Source organism: Eublepharis macularius, chromosome 1 (genome assembly GCF_028583425.1).
Source record: "Eublepharis macularius isolate TG4126 chromosome 1, MPM_Emac_v1.0, whole genome shotgun sequence".
In the NCBI taxonomy this organism is placed as follows: domain Eukaryota; kingdom Metazoa; phylum Chordata; class Lepidosauria; order Squamata; family Eublepharidae; genus Eublepharis; species Eublepharis macularius.
The window spans coordinates 195,955,910-195,977,237 of NC_072790.1; the positions used below are offsets into that span (position 1 = coordinate 195,955,910).

The 21,328-nt window shown below is 38.2% G+C and overlaps 1 protein-coding gene across 7 annotated transcripts in view; it reads left to right on the plus strand.

Moving 5' to 3' along the window:
- Positions 1-21,328, plus strand: part of EML4 (EMAP like 4) — a 206,113-nt gene that overhangs the window by 96,675 nt on the left and 88,110 nt on the right. For 6 of the 7 annotated variants that reach the window (XM_054982905.1, XM_054982923.1, XM_054982915.1 and 3 more), the window contains exons 1-2: positions 2,606-2,918; positions 20,449-20,631. In XM_054982905.1, the coding sequence (XP_054838880.1) occupies positions 2,852-2,918; positions 20,449-20,631 (250 nt within the window). In that variant the 5' untranslated portion in view covers positions 2,606-2,851. Of the gene's footprint in view, positions 1-2,605; positions 2,919-20,448; positions 20,632-21,328 lie in introns of those variants that run through there. The other variant, XM_054982940.1, reaches the window with a different exon arrangement.

Below are 21,328 nucleotides of genomic sequence, written 5' to 3' on the forward strand. Positions count from 1 at the left end.
TATTCTGTTCTTCCTCCAGCAGCCTCAGGGAGATTACACAGGGATATTCCATATTATTCTATAGCCATCCCTGTGATTAGGTACTTTAAAAAAAAATGTATACGTGTGTGTGTTTGTGTGTGTGTATTATTTAACACAGAATATAGCATTAGACAATGCCCAAAATATCAGAAACAGAATATGTTACAGAGTAATAAAACTACGAAGTATTTCTTCTCTCCTTCCCCATACTTATTTATAGTAAAATACACTATACACGACATTTTATATTCAGCATTTAACACGGTATTCACCATTTCACAGTTTAGATTACTGATTTAACAATTGATCTATTTTACTAAAAAAAAGTTTTAGTTTTCTTAAATTTCAGCCACATAGTAAAAAAAAAAAACCCTTTCCATTTTTCCTGAAATACTGAAATTGGTTTCTTGTGTATATGAGAAGTTAATTTAGTCATTGACGCATATACGTACAATTTGTTCATCCATTCAGTCACACCTGGACAAGATTCTGCCTTCTACTTGGTTGCATATACTATTCTCACTGCTGTCATCATCTATTTAAAAAGTTCATTGTGTACTTTTGTAATGTTACTTGGTAAAATATTTAATAACATATTTTTAGGGTCCAGCACAAAGCATAACTATAATATCTTTTGCATCTCTTCATGTATTTTTATCCAGTATCTTCTCATCTTCTTGCATGTCCACCATATATGATAGAATGTTGCATCCATAAATTGATATTTCCAACACTTTCCACTATAATCCTTATTAGTTTTTGCAATTTCCTTAGAAGTAATATACCATCTAAAAACTTTTATATTAATTCTCTTAACATTTGACAGTCTGTAAATTTAATTTCTTTAGTCCATACGTTTTCCCATTGCCTCATAGAAATATTTTCTTCAAAATTTTATCATACAGTTTTTAACTTGTTCTGATTCTGTTTCATATTGCAATAGAATTTTATATACTTTTTCTAGCAGATGTTTTAGATCTCCACTGATTAGTTGTTTGAACACTGTTTTTTCTCTTAATCGACTGCTTCTTTGGATAGTTGTTCTTTAAATCTGAACACTACTTGATAGTACATCAACCATGAGATTTTTCCCTTGAGCTTGAATTCCTTGCCATGTTTTTATTTTTCCATGCTTGTCCATCATATTTTCATAATTTACATGATCGATTTTATTTCTTTTAGTAATACCATAATAGGCATCTATTGGTGATGTAAGTGGAGAGATTACTGGACTTAATCTATTTCTGCATTGAAACCACATTCTTAATAGTCCATCCCTCAGAATATGAGTACCAACTTGTCTTTGAATAGTTTTAATGATTTCTTAATCCATAAATAATTATGAATTTCTTCCATGGTGTCTCCAATTTTATATGTTTTCTGTTCAGATTTAATCTAATCTGATATCCAAACTATTGCGGCCACTTGGCGGTACAGTTTAATATTTGGTACCGCCAATCCATTTCGGCTTTTTTCATCTTGTAATATTTTAACAGTGCAATCCTAAATGGCTCCAGTCTAAGCCCAATCCTAACTCTTCTTAGAATTTCATTGTAAGTCTTATTCCTGATTTCCTTCTATTCTATACAAAGTCATTTATCCTTTTCTGCCATTTTTAAGAATCTCTTCATCTGTATGGATTTGGGAGCATCTGAAACAAAAAAATTAGTTTTGGCAATATATTAATTTTAGCAGCGGAGATCCTTCCTAGTCATGAGATATTCGGTTTTTCGCATCTTTGTTTATCTGGTCTTTTTGGTAGCTATCTTTGTATAGGTTATCATTTTGTCCCGTTATAATTATTCCAGGATATTTAACTGATTTTCTAGTAAGATAACAATCTGTTATTTTTCCTAGAGAGATGAGGTACTTGAGAGAGTGCAGTTTGGCATATTCCACTGATTGAATTTTACAGTAAAGTGGGTATTTAAATATAGGCCTTCTGGTTGCAGTTACAACTTCTATTCCCTCAATCAGACTAGATATAGAATGCTTGCTTATACATATTAGCAAGTGCACAAGGTATAGCACCAGTAAAACAGTATTAAAAAAGAACAGTACCCCAACTGACACACACACAGACAAATCCTCCTAAAAATTCTGTTGTTAAAATCTACAGAAGGGCAGACCCGTGGGGGCTGTCTTCATTTCTCCTGGTAAGTTATTCTACCAGGTGGTAGTTCTACCTGGAGATCATGCCTTAGCAGTTGCCACACCACAGTCTGATCCAATGTAAAGGGCTCCCAATGAAATCTGTTTCTGCCAATGAAATCTGTTTCAAACAAAGCAAGGTCTTGGTTATGTAGAAACCATTGTTTTCTACGTAAACCAAACCGTAGGGCTTGGTTAACCAGTCCCCTTGACTCCTTAATGGCTTCCTTTCTTTTTTGAAACACAGAAAGCAAACTTGTAATGCCTTTTGATTCCTAGTTTGTGCAGCATGACAGATTGCTGTGCAGTGTCTGCGCTACCAAGTGCCTTTATTAGTGTGTTTGACGTCTAGATTTTAGCCACTCCTTCCAGCAGTCTCAGTTTTTTCCCCCTTCCCTAAGTATCCCACCCCCTTCTGCCTCTCACTCACACACTCACTCAAAGGCAGACGCTGTCCTTTTGCTCAGTTGAATGCAAGAGCTCCGGAGGAGGAAACCTTATCACAGGCATTTTTGCTGCACACAGTTGCTTTCGTGGCTATCTGAACGGGACGGATCTCCTCAGAATTCAAAGAATGTTGTCTGATTTGGAGAACGGGGGCTTGCTGTAAAAAGTCTGGCGAGGCAGCAAGAGCTGTAGACAGAGCTGGTTTGTAGCTCTCATAATCTAGGTGGCGAGAATGGAAGACGGTTTGCCTTGTCTTGCTTCTGTGAACAATTCCTCAGCACTCATGAACTTCTGTACCGGTAAAGTACAACTTCCTCTCTTTTGTATCCCTGTGTGTATGAGTGAGTGCATGAACTAGTAACGCCATAGGAGCTCTCCAGTTTCTAACTCCAAACTGGAAAGACGTTCATCTCCCATCTGCTTTAAAGCAGCTGTACTACAAGCCCTTCCACAAGTGCATACCAATAAGTAAAAAAGCAAAATATTTACCTTATTGAAGCCTAGGAATTGTTCTTATTGCAGATCAGGTTCTGTGGTAGCCTTAAAGGAAGCAGAGCTATTTTTAGCACTAAATGATTATCCTGTAAAATGTGTAGTAGACACCAAACATTCTCCCTCAGCGTGGCTGCCCTTGTAGTATGAAAATCCCCTCCCATTGAAGACAACTGTGCAGTTTAGAAGGGAAAACCTGTTGTGTTGTGGATTTTAAATACTCCTATGCTTAATTGTGGCTGTGGTTTCTGCATTTCTGTGAAACAGGCTTCATTTAAACTAGCTTTCAGTATTACTTGATTTGTTTTGAAGAAGGTTAAATCCCTAGAGGAACGTTTTGAATTGCATAGGGGGCCCTCAGGAAGTAGTACAGTAAAACATCTATACACAGTAATGCATTATGTATCCTGCAGTCTTGAGCATTCAGAGAATGGTTTGTGTTTCTGCACGGCATGTAATATTTTGCAGACCGATTTATTCCCAGCTTTCTCATAATTATTAATCAGCAGTTAACTAAAGAGTCTCAGTGTGACTACCTTTGCATACCAGCATTAAATTGTTTGATCTCTGTATATCAGAAAGCTGCCTGTAGAACTCTTTCTTCATCATAAAGTTTGTGGTAATTATTAAAAATATCAGGCTAGGGCTAGAGCTAAATCTTGAGTTTCAGATTTAATCCTACTTTAAATGCACTCAAAGATAAGTGAGCATTTATTCTTCTTGCTGATTTATTGAGATCAGTTTTGGCACAAATGAATACATATTTCTAAAAAAAGTTTAGTGCATTAAGATGAAGAGAAAATTACTTCTGCAGAAAGATATAAAATGCTAAAATAGAAACTGTTTCATGCACTAAAAAGAGTTATCTTTCCACACTTACTTTTATTGGTAGGAAAAAATGCCGCTTTATTATAAATTCCTTAAGTAAGGTTCAGTACCTTGTTTGCTACAGATACCACTGTAGTAAGTGTAGAACTGAATAGAATGTAGCATTAAGATGTTAAATCACTGTGCCTGTTTAGGTAGTAATCAGAAGACGAGAAAATTATGGTGCGTTAGCATAATTAACTAGTTAAGCATTTCCCTTAAGGAAAAAAACTGCTCTTGCAGATTATGTGAGTGCATTGTAGAGAAAGGGAAGAGGTAGATTTCAGTTTGACACCCTATATTTCTGCTGAGTGTCATCATTGGGAGCAGTCCAGTTCTCATTGACACTGACATCTGTGAGTCGCATCTACAGATTTTGGTTACACTTTTTAAAAGCCATTTTTTAAAAAATAAATAGTTGGGTAGAGATAGAGAATGCTTGGTTCAAATCAGAAGTGGAACTCCAATGGCATGTGCCCTGTGGTGATGGTCAGCCCTTGAAGGACAAGCAGACATGATGTCAAAACACAAAATGTTTGGATTTTCTTCTGGTCTGGTCTAGTGACCTCAGAGTTGATCTGATTCATGTCAGTAAGAATCTGGTAGATGAGTCGGTGCACCTGTGAATCTAGTTCAATACGATTGCACAGGCACATCAAGTTTATGTGTAGAATTATTTCACTTAAATGTTAGCCATAACTTACAAATATAATGAAATGTGCCTTATGTATAGTGCATTTGTAATGTTTTTGACTGGAATTATTTGAACTGGGTTAAATATTTAACTCTTAAAGCAGTAGATCTTTGTCTGCACCACAGCCTTTGAAGGTTACACAGAAACCTGTGTAAACACATACTGTCTAAAAATCCTCTCAGGCATTAATTTTACATGTTAACAATTTTTGTTAGGGACATTTAAGAATAATAACATTGAATTTTGTTAACCACTGTGAGTGGGCTCTAATCTGTCTAGAAGAGCAATATACAAATGAACCATTATTAATACTATTTGAGTATATAGCTCTATGTGTGTAAGCACACATGTCTTTGTGTGTGTTAGTAAAACTGTTATTTTGAACCTGAATTTATTTTAAACTTTTCTTCAATGAAGTTCCATTTCAGGAAAAAAAGTGGTTTGGGTTTGGTTCAGAATCAGCTTGACTGCCTCTAGATATAGATACATACACACATGTTTAGATCTACAGCCACACCTAGCATGGAAGAAAAATGGGCAATTTCCTGTTAGATACTTTTTTCACTTATCCATATAGCAATAGGAAATGGAAAAGTCATCTCGGAATCAATATTATGGGGAATCAACTAAGCTGTGACCCGGTTAGGTTGATAATGCAAGACATATACAATGCATAATTTTGATTATAATCTAAAGTTACAAATGAAACAATGGACAGAACAAGAGCAATACCACCAGAGAGAGAGAGAGAGAGAGAGAGAGAGAGAGAGAGAGAGAGAGAGAGAGAATGTTGCTGTAGACAGATGCGCTTATGCTGGATAAAGATTTGCTTGCTGATGGCAGTTTTTAGTAACTTACATTTAATACACTCAAAAATCTACACATACATTTCTCTTTAAGGTGAGAATGCAGTAGGACATACAGTATTCTGAACATATGTGGAAACAAGACTCCTTTACTCTTGGACAACTGTTTCTGAATCTAAATATCCATGGTTCATGGTGGTGATGGTGATGATGGTTTTTTTAAACCGATCCTGCTTTTAAGTAGCATGTATAATGAAAAGAGGAGTACAGTGTTAGAATTATGCTTTGCGCTCATGAAGCCTCTCCTTCTGGGTAAACTTAGCTTATTGTTGCATCCAAATCAGGTAAACTTTGATTTGCACAAACCATCATTTGCCCCATTCCAGAATTAGAAATCAAGAGTAAAGTGTGGGGATGGCACAAGGGGATTAACTTTGGGTACAAGTGGTCAAACCGTAGTTTGCCATTACACAGAGCTGCTGCCTTTAAGTCAAGGACCCCAAGCTGGTGCTTCAAAATCTGCAGTGCTGATATGGTCCCGCTGGTGCCCCAGGATTGGATTCTGGTGTCAAGGAAATTGGAGCTGGTTTACAAAAAGCCCAGAGAATGGTCTTGGAGATATATGGTAATAGTTTTATTCCTGAGGCTAGGCAAAACTATCTCTGTAAACTGCCTGGAGAACTTTGTGTAAGCTGCTCTGAATTTTTTCAAATGAAGAACAGGGCATGTATGTGTCAAAATAAAATAATTGCAAGCACATTCGTAACTATGTCTGATAGACAATAACAGTGGAGCAATTTTATTACTTCACATTTCAAGATTCAGTATTTCATTAGGCACAAAACACTAAGTATGGTAGTTTATGCTAGAGTTGAAGCAAAGTTGGACATGTAATTAAGGATTGTAAATAAATGAGCATATCATGCATGGATGGGATTGTCTAGAGCGGGCAAGGAGCAATATAGTCTAATAATTTTTAGCAAATTACTCCTGATCACTTAAGTTAGCAACTTGTCTACTACAAAGCTAGTACATATAGCACATCTACTCTATACTATTAAAAAAGAAAAGATTTGTGTTGTCAAAACACACAGGAAGCATATATGTGAAGACTTTACGTGTGCACTTCTCAATGCCAACGGAAAGAATCAGAAGTGGATACTCAGGTGCAGTCCTGGGAACAGATTTTTTTGGAAGAATTTTATTTCAAAAAGGAAATTAAAGTAAAGTAAGTGCATAATATAAAAGTTATACAGATTCTAAATTAGACACTAAATTAAAAGTTATACAATCTTATACAACCAATAAACATATAAACAAACAGTTATAATAGCGTTGAGAGGAAAACAAGCAATACATTTAAGTTTCCTTAGCCTAATAAACAAAATATTTCATATTTGTTTTCCCTAAGCCTAAATATATCACATTTCTCCTTCTCTCTTCCTCCCTCCCTCCCTCTCTCCCTCCAGATTTTCAGCTGAAATTGTGAAGGGGATAGAGAGAGACTGAGGAAACCATAAATTGATCTAGATTTGATTTTTGAGCATATACAAGCATAAATAAAACACACAGATAGAGAATAGATAAAAAGGCAATGCAATGAAACACTAAGATTTTTTAATATGTTAGCACTAATAAGTCGCATAGATGCAAATCAATCAAATTGGGAAATAAGCAGCCAACAAGCAATTACAGCAATTCTTAGTGAAAGCCATCCAATGAAACTAGATATATTTCTCCATGGCTACTAAAAAACTGGATTCTGCTCATATTTTAATGTTTGTGTTCCTAAGAGAGGGGGGAAGGGGACAGGAGACAATGATAGTGCTGGGTTTGGAGGAGAAGAACGGGGTGTGGGGTTGAGGTTCTTCCAAGCAGAACTCTATAGAGGAAGGAACAGAGGGTGAGGGAACTGAGCGAGGAAAGCAGGACTAAGGTGGTAAAGACAGAGGACTTAAGAAGAAAAGTTTCATGTTTTTGGATCCTGTAGCATGGGCATAGTCTTGGATTTCTGGCATGAGGAGTGAAAAATTCAAGCAGAGTAAATACTTCTGTTAGGGTGGCAGAGGGGCAGGCAGCCGAGGAGTAGAATTGGACTTAAAATGCTGGCCCAGAAGAGCTGTATAAATGTGAAAGTTTCTTCCTTGTTCTTGACAGCAGTGGTAAACTGAAACTTGGAGTCTGTGTGGGGAAGTCTAATGGGGCAGGTGATGATGTTACCTTCCTGAGCAGTGTCTTTATTAGGTTACTGGTGGGTCTGTATTGTAAGGCATTTGCTTGAGTAAAGGGAAATATGTGTTATTGTCCTGCAAATAATGGTAATTCATCTTGGCCTGGCGAGGTGAGGATCTCTACTAGTTGCATAACCTTTGGTTGAAGTGTGAGTGACAGCTTCCGCCCAGGCAGCTGGCTGTTTGCTCTCAAGAGGTACAATTTAAAATTGCATGTGGGCCTGATTGTGATTCACTGGCTTGAGGCAATATGGAGTCTCTGTACATTTGGCTGTGTGTGGGCTAAGGATCTTGGGGAGTTCTAGGCCATGTGGCCAATTAGTTAGGTAACAATGGCTTCAAAACTTTTCAGAATTACAGGGCCACTCTGGGTTCTCAGGCTTGCATGGATCAAGGCCCACATTTACATTGCACTTACTCCCAGAATGTTGTTCACTTCTGATCCTGTCTCCCTTTTCAGGTAACTGATACTGCAGGGCATGTCTTGCCTTTTCCAGCTGTACCCAGAATAACCTAGACTCTGTCAGCACTGTGCGGAATGATGAGGGAAATCAGCATGAAAGACTGAGCAAGTGATTGTTAGAAAAGCATAAACCTGAGGACATCATAACACCACATACTAAGGCTCAATTTTGGGGCAATGTGTGGTCTTTTTGTCTCGTTGTGGTTTTTCAGCTTCCTTGGTGGTATTTTATTTTTATATTTATTTTAATTATTTGGATACTTTTACCCTACTATTCTCCACTAAGTGTGGACTCAAAGTGGCTTACAATATGAAAAAGCAAAAGATCATAAATACAACAAATCTACCCGACAATAACAAACTGATCCACAGGACAAGGAAAGGGAACAGAGCAGGGCAAAAGTGCCTCTCCAGGTGCTACAATTCGAGCAAAAAGGAAGCCATTTCTTTAAGCACCTTAATACTTACAGCAGCTAAATATAAAAAATTACTTTCTCTCACACTTACCTTTATGCACCAAGTAAACTCTGGGTAAACTTACTGATGTTAACTAATGCTGTCTGGTTATTATATTTTTAAAAGTGGGCATTTTAAAATTAGCAATGATAATTACATTGGTGATATGCTGTTTGTACCACCCCCTTTTTAACAACATCATAATTCCTTCAAATGATCAAGGGACTAAAGAGGCCGACTTGAACATGATAATGAGTAATATGCAAAAAAAAGAAAAGAAAAAAACCAGCTTGCCATTTGAAGTGCAGATCCAACAAACCAATAAGCATTCCTGACTCTTATCTAAACTGTCCCAAACAGGTATCCCCTTGCAACTGAGTCACATGTACAGCCATGTGCAATTTTTCCTGGCCTGTTCTGTTCAGACCACAGGCAGGATAATAGAAAAATGAAACATTGAACCATAGATTGGGAATTATGTTAACCTTGAGAAAACATGTTACCTATGGGCAGTGGGAGAGGGGAGACAGGGAATTGATACATATAGAAAAGTAATATGTCACAACAAGCCTCCTGTGACATCTTACTCTTTGTTGTGCAGGGACATTTTTTTTATCTTGTTGAGACATTCCAACACAATTTACTTATATGCATCTGAAATTATTCAGCCCAAGAAATACAGTGTATGTGATATTGGTGCAAACGAACTGAAGGTGAAACGGTGTGATGAAACAGCCTTGGTTTACATGTGTGTGGGACGAGGCCCCTAAGGAAGTCAAGGCTTGTGATAAGGGTTGTCCCTACTGTATATACACTGATGAAGACATGTCATGGATCATCCAACCATTCATCACTTCAACCTCTGGGGTGAGGATGATTCCAGAAGGGTAGCTATGTAGCAAAAATAAACAGGATTCTTGTGGCACCTTAAAGACCAACAAGACTTTATTCCATCCAGAGCTTTTGTGAACTGGAGCCCACTTCTTCATTGCATTTGTTAGTCTTTAAGGTGGCACTAGATTCCTGACTATGCTTTTCCTCAGGGAGATAATTTCATTATAGGCCTGATTGTGTCACACAGTGGTCACTGTATCTCATTATTCTGATGATAGAAAACAGACCTTAAACTCTTAGTGTGTTGCTTCTATAAAAGGCAATGATTTCACCATGATATGTGTAAACTGCCCCATATTTATCAAGGAGCAAATGTTTTCCAACCTCAAAAAATGTTGTTGGTTGAATCCAGTGAGGGTGGCTGATATTATGGAGTAGAGAACCTTAACATCTGAATGTCAGGTCCCACTCTTTACAATATCATTATCTTTTATTGTTCTACACCATTTTTATCCCGCCTAAAGACTGGGCTTAGTATATCTCCTTACACTATGAATACACATGTGTACCATAAGTGTGAATGAATGGGATATGAGTGTAAGAGGAAGACTGTTCTGTAAAATAGTGAATTGGTAGTCTAACCATTTCTCGGGTGCTATTTCAGAGTTGCTTTTAGAGCAGTATGTGGCTGACTCTACAGGTATATGCCGTGCATGTGTGATAGGCCATGTATGCAGTTCGAAGATGGGTTTGTGGACTAGGGTCACTGAAAGTGGAGGGGGGGGACACCCTGAAAGCTGTTGGTGTTAACTGTTTGTAAACCATCTCAGACAGTGTAATTGTTTTCTAAATAAACAAATCAGGTAATTAATCACCTGAGTTTAATTATGCTTTAATATAATGCATGGTTATTTTTGAATTTTTGTCTGTGGTTGTCATCCACTGTAGTTCCTGACTGTGTAAGGAGAAAGGTGAAGTATATAAAGATTCTAAATTAATTAATTTAGAACAGCAGAGAGAAGACTGAAATCACAATTAACTTTGGAGGGGAAGAGTTTAAATAGCACACTTCTGTTAAGCTTAATGCGGTTGATAAAACTATTCTCCACCTGGTTTCTGTTAGCCCACATAGACACAGTTATGTGATGTCTTGTATTAAAAATAAGTTGTTTAAAACATCATTCTAAACAGTGCTCTCATGCAAATGATCCTGCGTGAATTAACTTTTCTAAGCATGCCTATCTGTGACGTGATTCTAAATTAGAGCTCTCTGTGGAATAATTAGAGCACGCAACCTGGGTTTTTAAAAATCTGGACTACTGAAAAGCAGCTGTGTGTTTGCATGTATACATGCATGTTTTAGTAGTATTGGTTGTGTGCAAACTTACTCAAAAGGCTCTGAACACGAAATTTGCTGGGCAGTATTTCAGACAGCATTTCAAATAGCACTTTAAAAGCCTGACGATAGTAACGTTTCTAGGCCTGTGAGGAATATTCTTTATAGAGAAGTGAAAGAATCAGAATAGTTAAAAACAATTTTCTAGACAATCTTTGTGCAACAGGAAGTCCACGACTGGCTTGACATATCTTCATGTGTTTACAGTTGCCTGATTAGGGCTAATTGCCTGAATAGCCTGTTGTCTTAATTCTTGTTTATTACTAGTTCCCTTGGCCACACATTTCCTTCTGTGTGCCACTGGAGCATGCTGCAGTTACTCAGTTCATTGAGCAAGCAACACCTTGATAGGTGAATTTTGAGCTTGAGGGGGTTGGCTGGGAAAGCATGATAGAAATGCTTTAAAGGTCACCTTATACAAACTGGGGATTCCCTAGCCAAAGTATAAGAGTGGAAATATTATTTTGATCAAAGAACCGCTGGATTAGCCAGAGTTGCATTTATTTAAAAATAAAAGTAAGGCAAAGTATCAATATAAATTGAATGTTGTTGTTGTTAATAACCTTTTTTAAAAAAAAATAGTCGTCAGCAAGCCAGTATTTTTAGACTTGAAGCTTAATCCTCCCCAAGAGCATTACAGAGTTCATAAACAACTCCCATAAAAAGGGTCTTCCTTGGTTTCTGCAGCAAGCAGTGTGGCATTATGGATGATCCCAGGAAAGCAGTCATTTCCACTCATACTGTGTCTGTTTTACCTGCAGTTATGGTAAATGGCCGGTAAGAGGACCTGCACTGTGCTGCTAGTGTTGGCCCTGCCTGCTGCTAGGTGATGAGCAGTCTTCTTTCCTGCTCTTCCTAACTAATAAAACATTAGTGGAATCTTTTTAAAAAGGCATATTGCCATGCCACCTACATTGTAGCATTATTGGCTTTGACATTTATTTTACTTGACATTGATCAAATACATGCCTAGCTGTCAATATTTGACTGATCAGTTTGTCAACCCTAAAATTGGCCATATGCATGTACTGCTCAGGTCTCACATTAAAATGTATGTTTTATAAGGACAGCTCCCCCATGGTGCATATGGGGTCTTTGGTTGGTGTATCAGTGAACAGGCTCTAGCATAATGCAGCTTTACAGTGTCCTTTTCTTTAAAAGCTGGTTATTCTTTGGATTTGTTTTGTCTATATACTTTTCTGAAGAACTCTAGATGGTAGCTAGGTTTGGAACAGACTTAACTAGAAGTTAAAATAAAAGCTTTCCTTCTCTTTCTGCAGAGATCACATTTTAGGAGCGCCTTGCTCTGAATGAGATGGCAGAGTTATTTGCTTAGTTATGTTGCAGTTTGATACAAACTTGAAATGTTTTACTTACGCTTCATGTAGGGTTAACTTCCAAGAACCCAAATATTTTTTGAATATTTTTATTAATAAAAAATTGGATAAATTACAACATTTTGAAAAATAAATGTGGACCGATACATTTATTCCAGAATACCACAAACCTAATCCATCTCTCAATATATCTCTCTGTGTGTATCTTTATCACAGCATGACTTCTGGTATAATACATTAACCAGCTAATGAAAGCTATTTTTTAGATTTTTAGATTTTTTTAATGTGACTCCAAAATTAAGGATGTTTCAGATTTTTTGCCTCAGATAGGGCATTTTAGCTGCATAAAACAAATTTATAATAAGTTTTGAATTCCCAACATTAACCTACAAATAACAAATTGTCTTACAATCAATTGTGTTGAATAGCTAATCGTTCAAGAGACTTAGTCCAAGTAGAAAGGTCATGCCCAAAAGACATGAATAAGATCTGCATGGTATGGGCTTTTAACATATACATTGTGATCTATAGGGCAAAAGATGCCATTATTAATCTGATAAGGGCATTACTTCAGATACAGTTGAACTCAGTAGTTGCACCAATACAACTTAATCCTTATTTTATCTGTGAACCCAGAAAGAGCATCATCTATATTCAGAAACAGTAAGTCAAAGTTTAACCCTTGTAGTTATTAGCCCCTAGAAATAGTTCAAGTGGTTTTCTTTTTATGCTTGACCTGAAAATATGTCAATAATTATTTGTATTTATTTATAAGAACCCAAACTGAACTGTTTAAAAAAAGCATGTATATTCTTTACCCCGTTCCACTTTATCTTGGAGTAGTAAAATGTCATCAAACAAAAATCTGTGTGTGTGTTGGCAGAAGTCAATGTGTTCCACAACATCCAGAACCTGTTCAAGTATCTATCATTATTGATCACTAATGAACAGATAACTATAATTGTTCACTTCTACCCAAACACAGATGGGACCAGTTGCACGGGCTGGAGGCAAAATGCTCTCAAACAATATCAGTAGTTTTGGAGGGGGTTGTTTCATGATCCATATACTTTGTGGACATTGTTTATAATGTGCAGATTACAAAGTCCTAAGACGATAAAGTTGTTGAGACCACTTCTCTACGTATTCCACAATAAAAAGTAACTGGCATGACTTGCTATCCTCACAATTGTAAAAAATGTTGTTCCATCTAAAGGCAACATAAATGATTTCTAAAACTCATGTCTAAAAGAACCAAGCACAAAACATTAAGTAATTTAACAGTCTTTGCTATCTTTTTAAGTTGGTGGCAGAAGCTATATAATAAAGGAACAAACATGGTCTCGAGACGTTCCTGGGTAAGGGCCCACAGTGCATAAGGCCTTACTCCACACATCTTTTCCACTTCTAATTACAGTAATTAACTGAACGTGATGGAAGGGATCCCTGTGTGATTTAATACAAGGAAATACATATGCAGGAAGGAGTTAAGTAGAATCCAAAGGTTTAAGTGTGAAAATCAAGGCTGTGAGTGATGTGATTTTCTTTTTTCACAGCCCAGGTATTGCAGCAGGCTTAACTAAATCTGTTGCAAAGGCATAACCACCGTTAAGTCTACTCCTGAGTTCCACAGATTCCCTGGAGTATATACTTGATTAGGGAAATGAAATTGGGTATATTTGGTTTAAAAATATATCCAAATATCTATTTGGTATTATTGAGGTATATTCTGATAAATTTGTATTCACATTCCCGAATTATCCAGATACTTTCGGGAATATCTCAGAATCGCATTGTAAAGTTTGTACTGCCTTGTCCCCCACCCTCTTGCAGCTTTCCCAGGCTATAGGAGGAGGGAGAAGGGAGGCAGTGTTACTGTGTTTGTTTGTGACAGTGTTGTATGCTTGTCATATACTATTGCCAGGTATCATATACTACAGCCTTGAAATTACTGGCTTTCCAGTTTGGGTGATGAGATTCTCTGGTTTGACGTTGGTTCTCTTGAACTTGCATTGGCCTTGGGTTCTGCTTGGCATCTGTGAGTGACATTGGTTCATTTGAGCTGGTAACACTATCCCTCACTTCAGTTTGGTTCTGCAATATTCTCTGGTTTGGTAGTAGATCTTTTGGGATTCTCTGGTTTGACATTAGTTTTGTTGTGCTTTGTTGGTTCTGTTTGCTTTGGGAGGCTTGGCCAGTATAGTTACTCTTGTATGTTTCACTAAGGCTGTTTTTTAGGCATCTGTCTTTGACCTGTAGAAAGCAATGGATAATGTTTTTCCCCACAGAAGAAATCATGCAGAGTGGCTGGGGGCACCTTTTCAGGAGCCCATAGAATTGGACCCCTTGACCCAAGCAACTTGAAACTAGGGTGGGGGTTAGTGAATAGGCAGGACTTGGTTTCCTCATGTAGTTTGCTTGAAAAAGATACCTCCACCCCCTGGAAAGATTCCCCCCATAAGGAATAATGGAGCTGAATACAGTAGAAATTCTGAGTAAAAACCTCAGGATGATCACTTTGCAAAACTATATTTTTATATACAATTCGTTTTTTTCCTGAAAATTGTTTACTATTTTCCTGTATAGGATTTTTCTTAATGCCTAGGCTAGTTGTTCCTTTTTTTTCTATACTGATTTCTCTTTGCTTTTGGCCATGAAATTACTGATCTGTGTACATGCTGAAGTAAAATGTGTATGGCCAATCAAAGTTTCCTGTGGTATAGCATTTAGCTATATCAAACTGGATTCTGCGTAAGAGGGGTTTTAAAACACCACAGGATGATGCAGATGAGTGAAGTATCTTGATTGTGCTTTACTAATGAAAAATTTATAACTATGCTGTAGTTGTTTGCATGCATTCTTGTAAATAAGTCCTACGTGTAACTTATTTCTGAATAAATATTTATGACTGGGGTGTTAGAAATAGTGAGGAATAGGCAATAGACACTACATAATCAGAGTAAAGATGAATCAAAAAGAGTCCAGTAGCACCTTTAAGACTAACCAATTTTATTGTAGCATAAGCTTTCGAGAATCAAGTTCTCTTCGTCAGATGCCTGATACAGATACTGGCCAAATACAGAAGAGCAGGAGAGAGAAGAGAGGCGGCAATTAGGGGGGGAGGGGGAGGGAGCAATCAAAACATTCCTTTGCTAGTATATGTAAACATCTCCTTTTGGTGTGTGTATCAGTTGGCTTCAAAGGAGTTTGCCCTGTTAGTTTGTAGCAGCCAAACAGCTAGACCATCCAGTTCCAATGTAGTATGGGCCTTCGACAACCACAGCTCTCCCTGCCAGATGCATCTGACAAAGAGATCTGTGGTTCCCGAAAGCCCACACCAGGTGCCACTGAGCTCCCCCAGACCCCACCTCTGTAAAGGAAATCTGTTACCTGTGGTAATGTGATAACCATTCATAGTCCCTATTCAGTCCCAGCTTGACAGAGTCAAATTTGCATATGAATTCCAGTTCAGCAGCCTCCCGTTGGATTTTGTTTTTGAAAGGTTTCTGTTGAACTACAGTGACCTTTAAGTCTTTGATGGAATGTCCTGGTAGATTGAAGTGTTCTCCCACTGGTTTCTGGACGTTTCCATTTCTAATGTCAGATTTGTGTCCATTTATTCTTTTGCGTAGAGGTTGGCTGGTTTGTCCAATGTACAGAGCAGAAGGACATTGTTGGCACATGAGGGCATATATCAGATTGGAGGATGAGCAGCTGTAAGAGCCAGAGACAGTGTAGTTGATGCCATTGGGTCCTGTAATTGTATTCCCTGGGTAGATATAGGGGCAGAGCTGGCATCTGGGTCTGTTGCAGGGCCTGGTACCTGTGCTGGTGATTCTGCTGGCCGATTCATGATTGTAAGTGAGAAGTCGTTTAAGATTGGGGGGCTGTCTGTAGGCAAGGAAAGGTCTTCCACCCAGGGCTTCTGAGAGAGAGGTATCATTTTCCAGGATGGGTTGTAGCTCACTGATGGAACAGAATTGGGAGGGTGTCCTTTTTCTCTGTAAAAATTCCAGTCTTATAAACCTAGAATATCTGTTCATCATGTCGCAGGAGAATCAAAAGTGCAATGTAGCAATTGTTTGGTAACACACAGACTCTAAGCATATGCTCTGCATTGTGCAACATAGTAATTATTGAACAAAACTTGGCATGCAGAATAGAAAACACAGCATGGCATAGGTGTAAACCACCCACAACTAGTTTACTTTAGTGAGATGTTAGCATCAACATTTTCCTGGCAAACTTTCAAGACTAATTTTATTAAGCAGTGGCATTTTTTAAAAAAAATCTTTAAGTGAAACTGGGGTAGCTTAAACATGAAAATGTTGATAAACTCCCAAACATATTTTGGGCTGATTTACCTTCTACAACAGGATTTTCCTGCTTTACTACCCAAGTGAAGGAGTAATGAGGGGAGTTTTCTGCTATATTTATCTTTAAAATTGTCTTTTTGAACAGTGGGTTGGGCCCTTCAAGCTTTTTCATTTAATTTTACTTGACTTCCATCCTCACTACAGCCCTTATCTAGTGTGGATTCTGTGGCAAAGATGTTTTGGTAGTCAGAAGGGGCAGCTCCTCCTCCTTTTCCTAGCAGAAAAGCCGGTAAGGTTCAACCCAGTATGTTTCTCAGACTCTTCCTTCTCCTCCTGGTCATCATTTGGAAATGAAAATCAGTTTATTTTTTTAAAAGCAACTCTGCTCCTAGATGTGTTTATAAATTATCAAAAAGGGATATTTGCTACTGGAGAAGTTTTTCCAGCTATATAAATCCCATTAAAATGAACTGAAATTTCATAAGAGTACAGTGGTGTGATTTTGCATTGTTATACATCTGTCTCTTAAGGCTTTTGATTAGACTTGTCTAGTCGTGATTACACGCACTATTGCATCTTTTATTTGAGTTTATGGTGTGTCTTGAGGCCAATTCATGCATTACACCTGGTGAGATGGATGTCAGCTGAGAACCCAAGTTGCCTGAGTACATCTCATCACAGTTATCTGCATGTGTAAAGAAAGCCTCGTTCAGGTAGTTAAAGGCCAATGAGACTTAGTATAGGGAAAGAAGCTGCTCTTTAACTTCAGAATAAGTTAGATTGATGAACTGCCCAGTGACATTTTCATGAGTTGGGATAACTAATACCTTCAAACTAAGAAAAAAATAAATAGTACGTAAATGGAGAGTCAGGCTCAGTCTTAGATTATCCAGCAATAATGACTGTGATTTGTTGTTTAGAAAAATTTCTGTAAATATGAATGATTTGCCAAACAGTTCTTTACCTTTTTATCTGGGGAGAGAAGACAAGAAATTAAGACAAAAATAAAGCAAAGTAACAGCAACTATTGAAAGAAGGTAGCTGCCTAATGAGTCCGGTTTAGAAGTGTCTGCAGTTTATAGCAGGCAGCCATCTACCTTTGCCTGCTGCAGACCTAGGTGGCAAGAAGCCTGTATTCCTGTACATGCTAGAAAATGGGCACCATGACAGAATTAAGATGTAACCTGCTGCCTGCACGCTGGTTTCAAGGAATATTTGACTGAGCTGAAATGATTGATTTAATTTTACTTCCTTTATAAAAGAGCCCCATGTCGCAGAGTGGTAAGCTGCAGTACAGCGGCCCAAGCTCTGCTCACAACTTGAGTTTGATCCTGGCGGAAGCCAGGTTCACATGACCAGCTCAAGGTTGACTCAGCCTTCCACCCTTCCAAGGTCGGTAAAATGAGTACCTCATTTCCTGGGGGGTAAAGTGTAGATGACTGGGGAAGGCAATGGCAAACCACCCCGTAAAAAGTCTGCCAAGAAAATGTCGTGATACGACGTCCCCCCCATTGGTCAGTAATGACTCGGTGCTTGCACACCTTTATACTTCCTTTATATCCCACCTTTCTTCCCAGTTTGGTGTAGTGGTTAAGAGCACGGGACTCTAATCTGGGGAACCGGGTTTGATTCCCCACTCCTCCACTTGAAGCCAGTTGGGTGACCTTGGGTCAGTCACAGCTCTCTCGGATGCTCTCTCAGCCCCACCCACCTCACAGGGTGATTGTTGTGGGGATAATAATAACATTATAAACCACTCTGAGTGGGCATTGTTGTCCTGAAGGGCAGTATATAAATCAAATTTTGTTGTTGTTGTTGTTGTTGTTGTTGTTGTTGTTCAGTGGGATCTAAAGCAGCTTACGTCATTCTCCTCTCCTCCAGTTTTTTCCTCTTGTCTTTTGACCAGCATGCCAACCCTATTCTGTCCCTTCCTGAGCTCCTGTAAGCATGTCTCCAGAGAAGCATGTCTTCTTTGGTTGTTCTGAACAAGTTCATTCAAGCCCGGTGTTCTGTCTCTAACAGTGTATCCGTTTCTGTTTTCTCTCATTTTCTTGTATTCAGGGGGCATTAAACTATTATGGCTAAAAGACATTTAAGAGTCATATTTTTTCTAAAATGCCCAGATACCAGGTTTCTCATTCCTACTTCAAGGGGCTGTAGGATGCTATCCTGTTTCAGCTACCAGTACAGAAGAAGGGCAAGCAATTGGTTGTCAGCCATCATTGAAGACAGAAAGAATACTTGATGCTTATTTCCTCATCTGTTCATTTGTTGATCAGAGATTTAGGCCACCTGTGCAAGTGCCAGTAACTGCAACATGTTAGAATGAATTTGGTCTGCAACAGATGTTACAACAAACTATTTTAGAAATGTTGCCTAATTTTTTAGATCTCAGCCATTAAGAGATCTTTCTTTCACTTACAAAGGCATCTGTCTCTCTCATCAAGTGTACAGCTGCTCAAAATCCAAGAGGGTGGGGTCAGCACATGAAATTTAAAAATGTTAAATGGTTCTAAAATGTCCTTAACCGTGTGATATTTATGTGTATGTGCAAGCTATTTCTGTCCCCCTTAAAGGCATTTGAAAGCTACAAATGTTGATCTATTAAATGTGGCTCCTGTTGAAATAGAAATAGTGTTGGAATGGCAAATTCCCTAGACCATTTCTAGACATAACAGGTGCTTATTCATCCTCTTAATAATAACCTTTAGAGATTCCACAACTTCTTGACTGGTCTCCTTAACAACCCAACTGTCATACTTTTCCATTATCAGCTTTGGTTCTTTCTGTCTGTGTGGTGACCCTCAGCTGCCCTCTGTATTTCAGCAGAGCTGACCATTCTGCAAAGAAAGTACTTCTGTTTATCTCCTCCATCTTGCACATGATGCTTCTGATAGTAAATCACAAACACCACTTTTAAATGTGGAAGTATCTTGTTGCATTTATGCATTCCAACAATGCACTGTTTTCTTTATAGCGTTTTATCTGTGGAACTACCCTTTATCACCTCCCATTGTATACATTCAGCTGTTGTTTTATGTAGTGGTCTCAGAATTGTTGCCAAGATAATTGCTGAAAAAGTTCATGCTGTAAATTTGGTAATGACCATTTTTTTAAAAAAATACTAGCAGTGAACTTTCATGTTTGATCAAAAACGTTAAATATGAATCACTGTGAATCACATTACTGTAAACTGGAAGCCTATCCGTGTAACTTGAGTAGATTTTTTTTGTAACAGATGTATGTCATCTTCTGCATTTTTGAGTCATTTATTCTTTTGAAATTTGTGTTTGTATGTAGCTATTACAGGAATAGTTTCAAAAGAGATCTGTATTTGCATGCTGGTGTTCTCCAAATCCAGTCTTCTGTTTGTTAAAGAGGCCATCAGTTACTAGAGAAGAGTGTCATAGGATCAGGGGCAGAAGCCAGGCTCTAATGTTTATCAGTGAGGTATGGAGGAGAAGTGCTTTTTCAAATTGCCACTTCTAATGCAACTATGGTCATTATTTCCTTGCTTTATGTATTTGATCAAGGATGTCATCTTCCTGTTGATGGTGTGGGAATGATAAACCTGTTTGTGTTGTATCAGTATGGTCCAATGTGTGTGCTGTGGTTGCTGCGTAGAAGGGGCTTTAAATCTTACCATGTGTCATCTGACTCCACATGATAAGCTACCTGCACAGAACAGCTCAGCACCCAGACTGAGTTTTTCTTTCCCCAGTCTCCAAAGATCAGTGTTTGTGGTGGGGCTATTGAAAACAGCCTGTGTGTAATGGCTGTAACAACTGCTTGTCCTAAACTGCACACTTTTGAAACAATGATATTGCAAGTGCTTCACTTGACATCTCCCCCCACCGATCTTTTTGTGCTGTTTTTAAAACCTTAACAAAACACTGCACGACTCTTTAAATGTGTGTCTGTATTTTTTAAAAAACAGATGACAGCATTTCTGCAGCAAGTACATCTGATGTCCAGGATCGCCTTTCGGCTCTTGAACTGAGAGTTCAACAGCAAGAAGACGAAATCACAGTGCTGAAAGCAGCCCTGGCTGATGTATTGAGACGTCTCACCATTTCTGAAGATCATGTTGCATCTGTAAGGAAATCTGCACCAAGTAAAGGTAGGAGGTTATACGTGTAGATCACTTTCAGTTCACTTTCTAAACGTTCATCCATCAGTTCAAGCAATGCAACAGTGAGGCTCATTGAGACGGGCCAGTGCTCCAGGAATTGAGTGTACAAGTTGGAATGTGGCCCATAATCCTGTGCCTCAGATATAGATTCCATGGGGCTGTGCAAGAGCTTCTTGGCAGATCTCTCAGGTCACAGGAAGCTTGAAAAACACTAATTTCTTTTAAATGGCTTTTTTACACCCATCTTGTAATGTAAAGCAACATTTAGACATCAGTCTTGGCCCATCACTTAAAAAGTTTCTCCTCCCTGTGCATAAGCTCACTGGTAGGTGTTACCAGTTGCAGTGAAACCCTATATATGATGGTCCCAATTTCTGTGGCAAATTGTCTTCTGTTCTTTGCTGCTCTACTTTATAACATTGAGGAGAGCAACTGGCTAAATGCGGTACTTTGTGTGATCAGCTACATGGGGCACCATGTTTAAAGTAATTTACAGAAGAGCTCAGAGCTTCCTAAATGTTCTGCATTGTGTTCTTTTTTTCTTTTTTATTCTTCAGCTTGTAGCATTTCCTTTTTTAACTTTTTACACAGTATCTCAATATTCATGGATGTCTCAATATATTAAGTGGATTAGAACCTTTATTAAGGCATTTTCTTGAATTGGTCTCAGGGCCCTGGTTATGGA